Source organism: Penicillium malachiteum, assembly GCF_028827825.1.
Source record: "Penicillium malachiteum strain IBT 17515 chromosome Unknown utg000004l:1.0-4883003.0:1.0-4884900.0, whole genome shotgun sequence".
Taxonomy (NCBI): domain Eukaryota; kingdom Fungi; phylum Ascomycota; class Eurotiomycetes; order Eurotiales; family Aspergillaceae; genus Penicillium; species Penicillium malachiteum.
The window spans coordinates 4,869,099-4,884,854 of record NW_026643097.1 but is presented as its reverse complement, the minus strand read 5'-3'; the positions used below and the strand labels follow the sequence as shown (position 1 = coordinate 4,884,854).

Genomic DNA, 15,756 nt, shown 5'->3' with positions numbered 1-15,756 from the left:
CACCCCAACACCACCACCACCCCAACCACCAACCCCAACACCCCAACCACCCCACCCCAAACACCCCAACACCCCAACACCCCAAACACCCCAACACCCCAAACACCCCAAACACCCCAACCTTCATGATAGAAGGGCATTTCGGACAAAGATGCTGCTTCCTCCCCACATGTGCACTGAGCGCAAGCTCTACCCTGGGCAGCTGTCGACAACTTTCAATCATTTCTTCGACATCGCGCCACTCAGTCAAATGAACACAAAAGAAATCACCGACAGCCCTATCCATGGTGTTTGACGAACGGATCGGCAATCATACAGACCATCCTAGCACCACTATCTGACCCCCAAGAAATCAGAAAGTCTGAGAGAAATGGAATATTTGGCTTGCTATCCCGGCCTAACGTGTCGCTCATCCTATGGTCGTCTGTCACAGCAAGGATAGATCCCGAGGTCCCAGCTTGAGAAAATCCCCCAGCCGCTTATCAGTATATCTAGATAGTGGGCTAATACAGCTTAGATGCAGTATATATAGCATCTTCTCCGTGCGAAAGCCCGTGCGTACCTAGGTACCTACAACTGCATGTGGGTCTTCAAGGTGATCCTGTTATATGACCCAATATGGATGCAAGTGAAATACCCTACAGGTGTCAACATTGAAGAACACCAAGAGTCTGCAATCCTCGATGGTCGATCTCAACATTTTCTATATAAATATCTTCGTAAATGTACAGCTGAACCTTGGCAATGGTAAGATCTGAATAGTGCGGTCGCGTTCATCGAGCAGTCACTCAACCTTACAACTTTGAAGATACCCCATCAACAGGGTTCTTCTTGCCCACAATCAAAGGATCTTTGATTGTGAAAGGAAACTCGGGAAGATTTTCTTCCGCGACTTCCAAGGTAGAAGCCATAGTCTGGCGCGACATGGCGGTGGCTGAATTCCGATATCCAACATCTTTGGGATTGGGTTGATCGAAAAAGATCAAGAAGTGCATTCTCTCAGATCCAGTCACTTCAATCTGGTGAGGGTAGGCGGTCGGAACATAGTACATATCCCCAGGCTTCAGGAAGTACGTATCGGTAGACCCATCCGGATCCATAATTGTCATACGTGCTTCACCTTCAGCTACGTACCCCAGCTCCGCTGTGGATGGGTGCCAGTGCGCCTCTCGCATACCGATATCTTCGACGCGAAGCGAATACATCGACATGTTATGCAGAGCTGGCCAGAACTGATTACGGGCAGTTCTATTGGATCCAAAATCTGAGACGACAGGAGGGTTCATCTCTTCGACGTCAAATTTATGTGGATCGGGCAGGTAAGCGGAAGATGGGATGGTGGGTTTGCCGGCACGACAGACGATATACTTTGGCTGAGTACTGCGGCTGATCTTAGCCCAGTGGGAGGATGGGTGGTCGTAGGTATTTCCTAGGACTGCATCAGTCATCGCTCCCATTGAAGCGGACAGCGCGAAGTCCTTTGGCCTCTCATGTCGGAAGCAGATAATAATCTCGACTTCCTCACCACTAATGTTCTCGATGTGATGAAGCGAGCCAGATTCGATATGGAACATTTGTCCAACATCAACGACGAAATTTGCGAACACATTCCCTGAGTCAAGAATGCTGACCATGGCTGTTCCTCGCAAACAATATGCAAGTTCATTTGCATTCACATTCCAATTAGGCTCACGAATTGCTGAGGGTGCAAGGATCAGCCTCTGAATGGAGAGGTTTTTAAGCACTGGGAGCTGGTCTGCATTGACTGCTAGAAGAGAACCAAGCTCTGAGTTATAGGAGGACTTTTGCTCGAGAAGAGACAACGTGTGAGGAGACATGGCTAATTCCTGTTACTTGTGTGATCCCAAGATTGAGTATTTGATTTCATCCATATCATCTGAAGGTTTATAGCCGTCTAGGACGGCATCGCTATGACGTAAGAAAGGAGAAGCGGTTATAACATTATGACTACAAGCTCACCGATTCAAGTTCTGGTTCCGCTTACCCGATGATAGATTGCCAGCGCAGTCCAACCTGAGTGTCTCAGGTTCGAATCAGGGATTTGGCGGGGCATCGGCAGTGAAGGAAACCTTGTTTAATTCGCAGAAATCTATGAGCCATTTCCCTACGACTTATGAGAGGAGTATCTCCAACCAGTCCCCTGGTTCTTGGCAAATTGATGCTTCAAATCGTGTTGACCCGGAGTTTCAGGCTAAGAAGAACGCCTTTGGCCGAATAAACTGATCAACTTTCACTATCCTTTCCTCTCCTCTCCTTAACTATGAGAGGCCAATTAGGCTTTGCATATTTCAAAGACAATGGCGTTGCTTTCGGGGAATGCCTACCAATTCGGTATGTGGGCCTCAGGAGTCAGCCCTACCGCTTAAAAGGAGAATTACCGGTAATCCGGCAGGGATAGAAGCAACTGTGGGGAACAATATCTAGAAATGCGCTCAGCGTTCAGCCTATGAGGTGTCTAGCGGATGCATGAAGAGCATATTATCCCTGAAAGCAACACTAAATACAATGGCTATTTCGGATATTGAACAGGTAGCCATATTATTGTAAGTCTAAACACCAATTTCCCCAATTCATGAATATTTAATTTCATTTTCTTAGTAACAGGGTATTAGGCACTATGTTGTCCACGAAAGCTTAGACATTGGTTGAATGTCCAGATATCGGTCAAAGAAGTAAAAATCAAACAAAATTAAAAATTAGAAATTAAAAAAAAAAAAAAAAACAGCATCCATCATTTGCGCGAGTAAGTGTATTAAGAACGATCACAGTTGTTTGTTGTTTGCTCCAACTAAGCATTCAAATGTTTGATAATGTGGCATTTTGCTGACATCTGGATGAAAAGCTCCACTAACAGGGCTGACCACTTGGAATTATCAAAATATCTTTCTCTGCCTACAAAGCTCCACTTTATCAACTTGATTTTTCACTAAAACGACCGCGGTATGTTTCGGGTCCACTGGAACTCAGAGTAATTGACTCAAAATAATAAAGAACAAACTACAGCGAAGTTGAATGGCTAAATAATACTTCAGAAATGATGGCTGGTCCATTTTTGGCTAATAATAATTCGTTTATGCAAAGGTACAACAGTGCTGGAATTCATTGTAATATTGAGCATTGATTTGAGAAAGTGTATTCCGATCAACCGAGAATTGGATATTCAATATCCACTCGGCTTGAGTGAATATACGCAATGGATATCTGAATAAGGACCTTGGATATCGACAGCTTCAAATGCGTTAACACAAACATTTGAACCTATGACAAGAAGCAGGCTTCGGGCGTTGTTCTGGAGTATTAAAGGGGCTTTCCTTTTCCTAGTCTTGATCGAATGAACATTCTGCACAGCTCTATTGTGAACATGAAATATCTGAATGCTCCTATTATCTGCGCCGCAGTGGCATTTGGACTTCTCGGTTCAGCCAAAGGGTTAGATGAAAGTCTGATCGCCACTATTGTGGATTTACCATCTTTCATCAAAGAGTATCAGCTTCATGCAAGCTATCTGAGTGCAGAAGAGAAAGCAAACAGACTATCGAATGTTACTTCCATGCTGCATCTCGGCAGCCTACCGGGAGCATTTATTGCATTCTTCTCCAGTCACTGGATTGGTCCACTTTGGACAATGCGACATTTGTGCCTCCTTTGGATTATAGGGATGATATTTTTCATCACATTAGCAGGGAACCTTAGCCAGCTCATAGCTGGTCGGTTCGTTATGGGTCTAGGAGTCGGCCAGGCGGGTATCATTGGACCCATATATCTAGCGGAGGTGGCTCCAAAATCCCACCGAGGATTGCTAGTCGGTGTTTATGCGCTCTCGGAGTATTTTGGTGTGTTCATTGGTGTGAGTATATGCCGTGGTTGAATTTTTATTATGTGCTCGCTGACGCCCATGAATTTTGTGGATGTAGTACTTTGCTGGCTATGGTGCCTCACTTCATCTTTCCAATCATAGCAGCACACAATGGATTCTTCCAGAAAGTAGCCAGCTTATAATGGCTGCCGTGCTACTGATATTCTCGCTCGGATGCGTCGAGAGTCCTAGGTACTCAGTCTACTATGGTCGTGTGGAGCTGGCTAGACAAAGCTTAGCCAGACTGTGGGGACTATCCAACGATGATTGCAGAGTTATTAAAGAGGTTGAGTTTCTTCAACATGACACAACTTCTAGGCTGGCCGCAAACAAATCATCATCGTCCATTGTGGAGCCATGGAAGATGCTCTTTGGGCGGAAGTCAAATATTAATCGACTTCTTTTTTTGATTTCCGCACAACTTCTCAGCCAATGGTCAGGAACCAATGCGATAACAAGTAGGTCTATATTACCCGATTCCGAATTTTGATTCCAATGCTAACACGGTAGAACAGCCTACGCGCCCAAGTTCTTCGCCTTGCTTAACATAGCTGGTCACTCTGAAAAGCTGTTGAAAACGGCCATATTTGGAGTCGTCAAATTAGTTGCTGCAACAATCAGTGCATTGTTTTTCATCGACCGCATTGGAAGAAAGCGAACCCTTTTATCAGGCATCACGCTGCAATTTCTGGCTTTGCTGTATGTTGCTATTTTCATCACTGCTTGGGATGCGCAAGGTGAGCCCCAGTCGGGGAATGCAGACAGAGCAGCTATTGCGGCCGTTGTTGCGGTTTATATGACAGGTATTGGCTATGCCTTCGGTTGGAACTCCATTCAGTATCTGATAAATGCCGAAATGCTTCCCTCGTCTGTTCGGACTTTGGGTACAAGCTTTTTAATGTGCATTCATTATGCTAATCGATTTGCGCTAGTGAAGGTAAATTCCTCTCTATGTTTCTTATTATCAGATATCGTTGACTGAAAAACCAAACAACAGACTCTCCCAAGTATGATGCTAGATGACGCTTTGCAGCCCAAGGGGACATTTTGGTTTTTCTTCGCCGTTGCCTTGATAGGTCTGGTTTGGGGTCTTCTCTGGCTGCCGGAGACTTCAAAAAGGAGTTTAGAAGAAACAAACAAGCTGATTTCTTGAATGTACATAAATTTGTGAGATTTTGTTTTGCCGTTTGGTGCTATCTGGAGCCTCAACCTCCAGCTTGAAGCAACATCCAGCTGCCAGTGGTTCAGTTTATCTTTAAAAATGCCGACTTGCGAAGTGTCAAATAGCAAATGGAGCAGGTAGACTTCCACCTTGTCTCCCATTCAAGTCACACAGTAAACTCGGAAGATTAGTATTAGTGCCTCCTGCTTATGTTTGCTCTCTCGTATTGTTGCTCTGAATAGTCGGCCCATTCCTTCCAATGTGAGTCCGGTGAATCAGACACTTTCCGTGCAGTGAAAGGTACTCCACTACCAACACAGGGCATTGCGGCCTCGCCTGTGAAGCTAGCGAACTTTCCATCTTTGAACTTGATAGTTCCATCATGAGGCTCAGAAAAGATCTCACCCTCTCCAGTTTCCTTACATCTCAAACTCGGTTCATATGTAAGCACACCGCTGTTTGCGGTTTCTTTGGCTTTTTGACGCGTTTGGGTGCAGGCGCATTTCTCTTAGAACCCGTCTTGTATTTCCCGCTTCCCTTCAAGTCATCCAAGTCCGAGTCGTCTTCATCTTCGTCTTCATCCTCGCTGTTATCATCATCCTCATCTACCCGAGAGCAGTACCGTGCCACTGTTGCCTCGTCTGCACCGAGAATCATCACTCCATCTAGAACCCCAAAGTCAAACTCCGCCTTGAAAATTCCAGGTTCATTAGTTGGATGAATATCAATAGTCATATTGTCTGCTTGATCCGGCCACTGCTCTTCAATCTCTTCACAATCAACGATGTAGCTCCCAACGGGCGAAGCCTGATTTTTTCGAGCCTTGCGCAAGTAGGATGTATGTAAGCGTGTGCGCTCCATCTTGCGCTTCTTCATCTCCGCCTCGTACTTTTTCATATCCACCTCTTGCTTCTTTTTCGCTTCCTCGGTCTCCTTTTGGGCGATTAACTGATCTTTTAACAGATGTTCCTTGGCAGCTTCCTCAACTGCAGCCTTGTCCCAGCCCATGTAGAATGCATGCGTCTGTGTCCCTTTTTGGAACTTGTGGACAAGCCCTTTAACCTTCTTCACAGCTTCCGTCATCAGACTCACTCGGTACTCGCTGTGCAACGGAAACGGAACTTTCAGAATAGTGGTGGTAATCGTACGATTAGGATTCTGTCTGTCGTTACCAAAGTACTTATCGAGTACTCAGTCAGGCTGTCTGTCCAATGACTCCAATGTTTGGGTGTTCAACCGCTCGAGATGTAACTCCTCCTCGAGCTTCAAAATATGCGGGGGTACTGTGTCACAACGGCCATCCTGAAGAACTTGCTTCATCAGCGGGGTTCCCCGACCGAAAAACAGCCTTTCTTCAAATTTAACACCATAGTGCTGGAGCTGATTGCGAACGAAGTTCCTTTGGTCATCGAGGGCTTTTTGACCGAGTCGAGTAAGTTTAGGGAGGAACATGGACCGTAGAGTTGCGCTGTCCACACGCTCGGCGCGATCACGCTCGGTCAAGAACCGGCCATATGAGGAGGTGAAGCCATCGCGACTGACCTGCGGGTGATTCCAAGACATGGTGTCTTTAGGATGTGACTGGTGGCACCTGGGTTTGCGGGGTGGTTCGGTGGGCTGATCGATTGTGTATCCTTTTCATTTGTGTATGACACCATTCCTATGTTTTGATTGGTTTGTGTGTCCAGACCGCTTATAGGGCTTTTATGATCCCGAAGTCTATATCATTCATGGATCTTATTAAATTATAGGTTATATCTGTACTATACCCCTGCTTTTTTGGATACCCTTTGTTTGATTTCCTATGATAATGATGATAATCAGTAGTAGTCATAAGATCTTCCAACTTGAATCCTTCAAATGTTTTCAAGGTTATGTAGCGCGATTCATATTGCAACATTCAAGCATCTATATACCTTTGGTACACTGTGTTGATTGTGAACCATAAATTTCAAGTTCATACGGAACTGGCCCCGGGGCCCGGGCCTGTCCAGATGTGAATCCTCCCAGACAAATGAAACACTTTTTGAACCGTTCAAATTTCTATATACATATAATCTGGAATTATGCACATGTGAGAAATCTAACATCAATCGATGAGCTACTTATCCCCAATCTAATGGCCTCCCTATAGCATGTCCTCAACCGGCCGCATAAGCCATTCGTCCGGTATAATTTCATTTGCCGTAGCTCTTACATCCGGATCCCAAGTTAAGATTTTTCTTATGAACCGTAGAAACTGGTCTTTTTCCTCTCCTGGTGGGGTTGTTGTGACAAAATCCTCGAGAGAGGTCTTAGGTATCGGAACATCAGAGATCCAATTCCCTGTGACAGCCGTTTAGTCAAGATAAACGTTGAAAGGTGGAATACTAAGTGAGACTTACCCTTTGCATCAAAATATGTCGAAAAAAGGCGGCTTTGCTGAATAAGATGCAACGGAGGAGGACGGAGAGATCCTATATATTGTGATAAAGCCAGTGGAAGTACATATTGGGCGTGGGCACGATCAATTGGATCGAAGAGGTTATTCCCTTCCAAAAGCTCAAGAGTCTGTGTCGCAAACTATGGTCAGTGGTTTTCCTATAACGTAAAAAATGGACTCGACTGACCATAACGCCAAGTGACCATATGTCAACTGGGAATCTCTACGGCAGCTGCAAAAGGACCTCTGGGGCGCAATAGAGATCGGACATCCATCAGTCTCGATTGACACACCCTTCGACTAATCGCATTTGACCAAAATCTGCGAGAATAGGGTGACCAGAGACTTCCAAAATTGTAGGTCTAGATCGGTAGAGAACTGTTGTAGAACTGTTGACTGGAGATAGGATTGGAGAACTAGGGCACCGCGTTTCTTGATCCTCAACATATTTGAGGCTCATGCTATCTTCAATTCCCATCGAAACACTCTGGGGTGAGATATCTGGTCATTTGTGAGTATAAATTGAAGGAATATGTCATGAGATCAGCTGACCAGTATGAGTAGCACCACAGGTTGCATATAACCAGTTCACAGAGAAGAATAGGCGATGTATTAAAGATTTAACAAGAAGTTTGGGGAATTTGGCATCAGGAAATATTTCCTGCAATTTGCGGACACTGTTACCTTGGGCTTTAAATGCAATGCAGTGATGAGCCCCACCAACACTTTCAGTTTCGAATATGTCACATGCCTGTCTTGTGAAGTCAAGCCCAGGGTGGTCCTCTTTGGCAAACTGCTCCAAACGCCTGAGCATGTTGATTTCGTTGAGCACGGGAGAATTTCCGGCATGACTGTGGTCAGCCTGCACAGAGACCTTCAGCAAAACATACTCATTCACTCTGTGTTTCAAGTTAGCAACGGATATACGTTGAAAACATAATAAGTTTCCTAGCGCAGGACCTGTGATCACATGGAAGCCAAACAGTGGAGTAAGCACCATAACCAATTTTTGCGATTATCCGATATCGATTGTGAGTTACATGGCCAATTTCGACTGGATAACATTGCTTTCGGTGATAAAATGGCAGACTTTGTTCTTCAATTGCTTGGTTTGCTTGGTTGTGTGTCATGGTGTGAGCCAGTCGATGAGGCGGGAAAGGTACCCGAACCCAACGTGTTCGGGAGATCAAAAAGGACGACGGCAACGAGGCTGTAGGGCGCATCGGCAGACCAATCATTTTGTACCTTACCATGTAGTAACTTTTTAGTGGTTGTTGTTCATCACATCCGGGGTAACTCTGTAATGGGAAAGAAGTGAAGTAAGGGAACTTAAAGTGGAGGGAAGGGGCAAAACAAAAGTTCAGGCCAAATTCAGGCCAAATGTTGCATAACCGTATCTCCCAAGCGAGCGGCCACCCCAAGCGAGCCGCCACCTGACCGCGTTCGCATTAGTCGCGTCGCACCCTTTCATCTTCAACCACCCACCATGCCACCAATACGTTCTTCTCGAAATTTAGCCGAACAAGAGGGAAGGATTCTACTTGCTATTAAGGCTATAAAGAAACAAGATATCGCAGCAGTCGCCACAGCAGCACGTATATTTGATATACCTCGCTCTACGCTACACGATAGGCTAAATGGCCACCAGAACCGCCTTGAAACTCGCGCAAATAATCATAAATTAAGCGAAAATGAAGACAATTCGCTTCTTCAATGGGTGATCTCTATGGATATACGTAGAGCTGCCCCCCGTCCGGCTACTGTCCAAGAAATGGCCAATATTCTACTCACAGCACATGGCCAGACCCCCTCTCAAACTGTTGGCAAGAATTGGGGTTACAAACTTCGTTAAACGATATTCAGAGCTTACCATACGGTTCTCTCGATGATATAATTATGAGCGTGCAAAGATGGAGGATCCAAAGATAGTTTGAGAGTGGTTTAATCTGGTTTTCAAGACTATCCAAGAGAATGGTATTCTATCAGAGGATATTTATAACTTTGATAAGACTGGATTTACAATAGGGCGTACAGCAACTGCTTAAGTTATTACCCGCTCTGAATTCTACGTTCGGCAAGCACTTTTATAGTCTAGAAATTATAAATAGGTAACAGCTATTGAAACTATTAGTGTAACGGGTTGAACCCGATGAGGGCTTATCAGTCCCCGACAAGCCCAAAGCCCCGTACGGCCCCATACGTGATCCACAGGAGGACTTATAACTCCCAATCGTGTACATAGCTTCCTCTTCCTTAAGCATGAATGTAAACTGCATGTCGGCCTATATCGTTCTGCTTCAGTCTTTATAGAGCCCTTCACAATTAGTAGATCTGGACAAGTCCTTCCACCAGTTTTTATTTTCAAAGACAAAGTTCTTATTTAGAGCTGGTTTAAGAACCTTCCACTTGATTGGCAATTTGAAACTAGTCCAAATAGATGGATAACCGATAAAATTGGGCTTCGATAGCTTCAAAAGCACTTTATTCCAGCAACTACTAAACATACACTCAGAAAATATCAACTTTTGATTCTTAATGGTCATGGGAATCATTTAACTCCCTGATTTAACCAGATTTACAAAGAGAATAATATTATTCCAATTTATATACCAGCTTATTCTTCACATCTTTATTAGCTACTTAATGTTAGATGTTTTATACCTCTTAAACAGGCCTATAGTCAGCTTATCAAGAATCAAATACAGCTTAGTTTTAACCATATCAGTAAATTTGATTTTCTTAAAGCCTACCCAATCACTTGTAAAAAGGCTTTTCAAACCCAGACTATTCAAAATAGCTTTACAGCAGCTGATTTAATCCCATTTAACCCAGACCAAGTGCTTTCTAAGCTAAATATTCTTCTTCGAACACCTACACCCCTAGTCGATCAAGCCAATTTTCACCCAAGACACCCAGAACCTTACCCAGCTTCAACGGCAAGCTAGTTCAATCAAAGCTCTTCTAAAACAACAATCAAGGAGCCCACCAAGTCCACTAAAACAGCAAATTGATCAAGTTTTAAAAGCCTGTGAAATTCAGATGCATTCAACAACCCTATTGGAGGTTGAAACACGCAAATTACGTGCCGCCCATGAGAAGCAGAAGCAGAAGCGCAAGTGGTCTACTAGGCAGATATCTAACGAGGGTGGTATGACAGTTCAGGAGAGCCAGGAGGCTATACAGCGTGCTATACAGGTGGTTGAAACACCAGTTGCCCCTCCCGTACTGCGGCCTAGGGCGCCTGTTTTACCACCTCAGCCAGCTAGGAGAAAGCTACCGACGTGTAAAAAGTGTGGTGAAGAAGGACATAGATCAGGTCACTGTGATATTTAGATAAATCAAATTGGCGTTATGGTGGTAATATTCATGATTAAAACTATAGGATAGGCGGTCAGGTGGCGGCTCGCTTGGGTGCGCCGCTCGCTTGGGAGATACGTTACCTCATGATAAGTAACCAAAAAATGAACTTGAACATTGAAAGCATGAATTGATCAAGCGGATCATTTGTACACTTATGAACTATCTATCTTTGAGAATCAAGTCTGATTCTGTTCCAAATGATGGAAACCTGGATGTTATTAAAAGGTTCTTGAAACAAAAGTGGTTTTAATTCTCTCGGTTTATATAGTAGCTCCCAATGATACTCTATACTAATGTGAAGTATTTCATGATACAACAAAGTTTTCGAATCTCACAATACTCTCGTCATGGTGGAGGCTTGTAATAACGGCGAAGATTCCAAGAAAAGTCCCAGTAAAATCACATGCCGTCATGTCCAATGCGTCAATTGTTCCAAGCAACACCCATTCCTCGGCTATTTCAGTCCTAATGAAGAATTTGTATGACTCTGAGGATGAGGATATCTTCATTTGTACTTTCTGAGCCGTGACTGCAACCTCTGCGATCACCTTGGGTTCCCCCTTCAGTTTCAGGCAAGTCTCCAGTGTTACCCTCTGTGTATCTGTGTTGTAGCAGATATCAACATGTCGAACATTCTCCTTGAATAGGGAGAGCCCGGTCTTCAGGTGCGGTTCAGTTGGAAGGCAGAGAGTCGTCAAAGCAATAAAATCGGTAAATCTTTGTCTCTTTCCAATGAATGTCGTGGTGCCGTGTGTTTCCGATAGTCCTCTCGCACTTGGTGTAAGTCTGATGGAGTTCTCTTCCTCAGCAAATTCATAATTTTCCAAATTGGCGTTGCAAATATAGACATCGTCAATCCGATCTGTGGGTGTCGATAGTTCCTCCTTTCCAGGTTGAGGAAAGATACCGGCTCTTTCAAATTGCATTTTCGCTCGACCGAACACAGGCCACTCCCCAACAGGCCATGCCACGGGAACCAAAAACGTTTCTCGTCCAATCGGTGATCTGCCTCCAGTTTCATTTCACACTCCCAGGGCAACAGCCCACCATGCTCCAGTTCCATCCTGAAAGAGATCGGCATGACCAACATTCTGAACATACTCATCCGTTCCAGCAGCGGTGAGCACAGGGTTGTTTTTGTAGACTTCAAAAGGACCCCAGATGTCTCTAGACCGAGCGATCACAGCTTTGTGGGTTTCAAATATGCCACCATACGCAGCTAACAGATAGTAATACCCATCCTTTTTGTAAAGATGGGGACCTTCAATATCGCTAATGCCTTCACTTGTTGCAGCCAGCTCATATCCCCAAAGAGGTCTGACGTCAGAGAGCTTTTTTCCTGAAGTGATATCAATCTCAAACTGTCGGATTGAACACTGTTGAGCACCTATAGCCCCATCTCTGTAGGATCTCTGAACGTACACCTTGCCAGTGATATCATCGACGAACAGGCTTGGGTCGATTCCGTCGAGTTCGAAGAAGATGGGGTCACTCCATTCATTGGCCCAGATGTCTCTTGTTGTAATGATGAAGTTCTCGGTGCGAAATTCCCCGCCCTCTGGGCGCGCGGTATTTGTACAGATAATGTAGAACACTCCATTGTGCCACCAGATCGTCGGTGCAAAGAGTGTCCCAACGCAGAGACAAGATTTTTGTTACGACCGATTGAAAACACGTCTGTAGTCGCGTTGGAGAGGTCTATCTGACTCGTTCTGTTGAAAGCGTTTCCTTCTCATCGTTAGCTACTGAATGCTCAACAGATGTTATAGATCCACAGTACTTACCAATTTATGTCCACGATTTTAGATTCTTTGAGGCATAGATGGGTAGTCCAGGGAATATATGGAAGGAAGAGTTGACAAGGAAAAAAGTGTTGTCGACAAAGACCATAGATGGGTCAGGCGTGAAGCCAGGAATGATAGGGTTGGTGTAGGTTGCTGACATTTCTGATGCAAAAGAATAAAAACTTGGAATCGATATTCCAGTGAAGTGATCAGGGCAACGATCCACGACAATGAAGGCTCAATAGCGTTCGGTCTCCTAGATTTTGCAAAGCAGTAAAAAGAGCGCGAGAGCGAAATACCAAAATCACCTTTGGTGGTCCAGCGACTCATGGCAGTGCCTAAGGGCGCCCAGACAGAAGCTGATGGCTGTAGCAACGGTGCAAACCCCAGGATCGGGTTTTTGGTCTGGTTCCTACTATGTACTCGGTGCGGATTATAAGTCGACGAGAGATCGCCAGGTATTTCAGGTGCCCCATGAGATGCATGAGAGGGGTTGTAAGTTATTTTCCGCCCATAACCTTGGGTGAATAGCTAATCTCAAGACGGCGAGCCAGGAAGGTCAATCTAGATCAAGAATTTTGAAAATGCACCAAGTAAATATCTAGTGCACATCTTGAGGTGTGTTCTGCAAATTTCTATTCTAGGTCAACTTGAACTACCTATAACTTTGCCTATTGCCCCTTCTTCTTATCCCTGGGCGTTCGTATTAATTTACACAAATTACCTCAACAGTGACTTAAAATGGAACCTTCTTGTATCCGTTCTCTATTTGACTGATTCATATCCCAACTATTCACATCTAGCATGCAAGGAATTGGCAACTCCGGCCGTAATATCCTTCGAGACCTTTGTGAGGTCGAGGTTCAAGTGAGGCCGCGAGGGGCTTACCTTCCATCTTAGCAGAGTAAAGCTATGCTTCTGGAAAACAAATCGCCCAGATTCGTTCCACTCTGACTCTGTGATAACGATCTTTGTAGAAACCCATGAGTTTATGTCCCGGATGTTATTCTCGTTACCACCAACTGTAAAGACCTGAACTGTGCCCTCTATCAGTGGCAAAGAAGTCTCTATTGACTTGGAATCGGAAAGATTCACCACGGCCAAATTCAGATAGTCATCATCGCCCAAGGCAGCAGAAACATCTAGCATGGGAATCTCCATGGTACTTACAAGCTACTCGGGGGAAGTTGGGCCGGTATAAGTAGGCGGGCGCACATGCACTGCAAGACTTTGACCTCTCATATATCTTGAGAATAGTAGCAGCGGCCAATAAGTAGTTTGTTTGACGATTCCTTGCTCTGTGGTCATCGGGGGCGCAATGACATTGACACTTTGGGCAATAGTTGCCATTCCGATGTTTTGCTTGTCGGACAAAGACATTGAGCCACAGCGACACGGCGAGCATATCCGAAACATCTTATTGTTCCTCTGCACCCTTATCTCCTGGGGCACGGATGGGATTCCAAATGTTCCATTCATCGAAAGAGATCTTAGGCCTATGAGGTGTCTTTGGCTTTGTCAAAAAATGTGGGAATGTCTCGTAATCCATCTCAGTGCGGGCCAGATCGATCAATGCTGCTGTGATTCCAATGGCCCTTTCAGCAGACTTGGGGCTAGTGGCATTGGGATAATGTCTGTGAGTAATCAGTGATCATAAATCTCCATCCTTAGTATAATTGGGGACCTACTGGATGTCGAATGTGTAGATGTGTATGCTACGCAAATCCGTGATCTTAAGACATTCTTGCAACACATATCGATCCCAATCACTATGTCCATCCTTGCCGCATAGTACAAGTTTGATGTTTGGGTCAAGAAGTTTCAAGGCTATAGTTGAGATAAATTACTGACCATTCCAGAATCTCAAACGCGGAATCACAAACCTTTGCGCCATTGGTATGCTTTCTTTGCATAGTCCTCCTTAGAAGATTGTTCGACTTGCCTTTTTTTTGACATTAGCATTGAGTTATATAGAAAGATGCACATATCCTCATGAACTGACCAAGGACCCCAGACTTCGTTTCCCAATGCCCAGTACTTCACTCCATACGGCTTCGTATGTCCATTCTGCTTTTGAATGTTTGCATAGTGGGTGTCAGTATCAAGATTACAATACTCAACCCAGGCCAGAGCTGTTGTAGCCAAAAGAATTAGCAAACTTGATCTTGCTTATAATCATGCAAAACTTCCCACCTTCTTCAAGGGTGCCTGTTCCCATATTCAAGGCCAAATACGGCTCCGCCCCGATGAAATCACACCACTTCATGAATTTGTCGGTTCCAAAATGATTGGTCTCAACTCCTTTCCATGCGACTTCGACCCGCTTCGGGCGTTGTTCTTTGGGACCAACTCCATCCAGCCATCTGTAAGTAGCTGTGAAATTTCCTCCAGGGTATCGCACTAGTCATTATAAATCAGCTATTTTTGTCTTGACCTCCTTCCACATTTGCACCCTCAAAAGAAAGCCTGGACCATCTATGAAACATACCAATAGGTACTTGGAGTTCCTTCATCGCCTCAATGACGTCGGTCCGGAATCCATTTTCATCAATAAGTCCATTTGTGTTTCCAGGGTCGTATATTCCACCGTAGACACAGCGACCCATGTGTCTTAATACAGATTCAGTACGAGAACTTGAAATTGTGGGTGGGATTCCTGAAGACATACTCTGCAAAACCCCCATAAAGTAAAGGATCAATCTCCGCTATCGTTTGGTCGGGAGTGGTAAAGATTGAAGGCTGATCGCCATTACCAATTCGTGTAAAAGTGGTCATGATAAAAAGCTTTGCGGAATAGTCGAGGACTTGAACTTTTGCATGTCGGAACTGTCGGGTGGTTCATTTTTAGTTGTACTATTTGTATTGACGATGGGAATCGGGAGTTCCGATCCATCTTCCGCGTGGCGATAACTATGCCATGCCTTTTCCAAGAGCTAGGCGCCGGTTAATATCAAGCAGTGGATTTTCCTATATCTCACTCTGAATTCTTCCTACCGATTGATCCTGCTATTAGCCTAATTTTGACTTGAGATTGTGGGGAATACGAATTAAAATACTAGTAGTTGCTCTACACAGCCCTATCCTTTCGCTCCTCTCTGTTAACAGATGATTTGCTAGTAGTATCTGGAGTACCAACATTTGAATCTAAATA

General features: G+C 44.6%; 9 protein-coding genes across 9 annotated transcripts; 2 read left to right on the top strand and 7 right to left on the bottom strand.

Annotated features, from left to right (window-relative positions):
• Positions 1–794: 794 nt before the first annotated feature.
• On the bottom strand, positions 795–1,838 carry N7483_009899 (cupin domain-containing protein; the record flags this gene model as incomplete). Its single annotated transcript, XM_057093326.1, has 1 exon — positions 795–1,838. One exon carries the CDS (start codon positions 1,836–1,838, stop codon positions 795–797), a length of 1,044 nt encoding a protein of 347 aa, XP_056944500.1.
• Positions 1,839–3,382: 1,544 nt separating this feature from the next.
• Positions 3,383–3,889, top strand: N7483_009898 (quinate permease; the record flags this gene model as incomplete). Its single annotated transcript, XM_057093325.1, has 1 exon — positions 3,383–3,889. The coding sequence occupies one exon, from the start codon at positions 3,383–3,385 to the stop codon at positions 3,887–3,889; it is 507 nt and encodes a 168-aa protein (XP_056944499.1).
• Positions 3,890–4,019: 130 nt separating this feature from the next.
• On the top strand, positions 4,020–5,030 carry N7483_009897 (uncharacterized protein; the record flags this gene model as incomplete). The annotated part of the gene is made up of 3 exons (XM_057093324.1): positions 4,020–4,335; positions 4,393–4,814; positions 4,875–5,030. The coding sequence occupies 3 exons, from the start codon at positions 4,020–4,022 to the stop codon at positions 5,028–5,030; spliced, it is 894 nt and encodes a 297-aa protein (XP_056944498.1).
• Positions 5,031–5,465: 435 nt separating this feature from the next.
• N7483_009896 (uncharacterized protein) lies at positions 5,466–6,122 on the bottom strand (the record flags this gene model as incomplete). Its single annotated transcript, XM_057093323.1, has 1 exon — positions 5,466–6,122. One exon carries the CDS (start codon positions 6,120–6,122, stop codon positions 5,466–5,468), a length of 657 nt encoding a protein of 218 aa, XP_056944497.1.
• A 108-nt stretch (positions 6,123–6,230) lies between these two features.
• N7483_009895 (uncharacterized protein) lies at positions 6,231–6,602 on the bottom strand (the record flags this gene model as incomplete). Its single annotated transcript, XM_057093322.1, has 1 exon — positions 6,231–6,602. One exon carries the CDS (start codon positions 6,600–6,602, stop codon positions 6,231–6,233), a length of 372 nt encoding a protein of 123 aa, XP_056944496.1.
• Positions 6,603–7,735: 1,133 nt separating this feature from the next.
• N7483_009894 (protein kinase) lies at positions 7,736–8,699 on the bottom strand (the record flags this gene model as incomplete). Its single annotated transcript, XM_057093321.1, has 3 exons — positions 7,736–7,962; positions 8,014–8,360; positions 8,422–8,699. The coding sequence occupies 3 exons, from the start codon at positions 8,697–8,699 to the stop codon at positions 7,736–7,738; spliced, it is 852 nt and encodes a 283-aa protein (XP_056944495.1).
• A 2,427-nt stretch (positions 8,700–11,126) lies between these two features.
• Positions 11,127–12,765, bottom strand: N7483_009893 (glycoside hydrolase family 43 protein; the record flags this gene model as incomplete). Its single annotated transcript, XM_057093320.1, has 4 exons — positions 11,127–11,826; positions 11,848–12,377; positions 12,401–12,533; positions 12,620–12,765. 4 exons carry the CDS (start codon positions 12,763–12,765, stop codon positions 11,127–11,129), a joined length of 1,509 nt encoding a protein of 502 aa, XP_056944494.1.
• A 629-nt stretch (positions 12,766–13,394) lies between these two features.
• N7483_009892 (uncharacterized protein) lies at positions 13,395–13,766 on the bottom strand (the record flags this gene model as incomplete). Its single annotated transcript, XM_057093319.1, has 1 exon — positions 13,395–13,766. The coding sequence occupies one exon, from the start codon at positions 13,764–13,766 to the stop codon at positions 13,395–13,397; it is 372 nt and encodes a 123-aa protein (XP_056944493.1).
• A 256-nt stretch (positions 13,767–14,022) lies between these two features.
• N7483_009891 (uncharacterized protein) lies at positions 14,023–15,271 on the bottom strand (the record flags this gene model as incomplete). Its single annotated transcript, XM_057093318.1, has 5 exons — positions 14,023–14,239; positions 14,294–14,432; positions 14,489–14,763; positions 14,792–15,005; positions 15,094–15,271. The coding sequence occupies 5 exons, from the start codon at positions 15,269–15,271 to the stop codon at positions 14,023–14,025; spliced, it is 1,023 nt and encodes a 340-aa protein (XP_056944492.1).
• Positions 15,272–15,756: the final 485 nt, after the last annotated feature.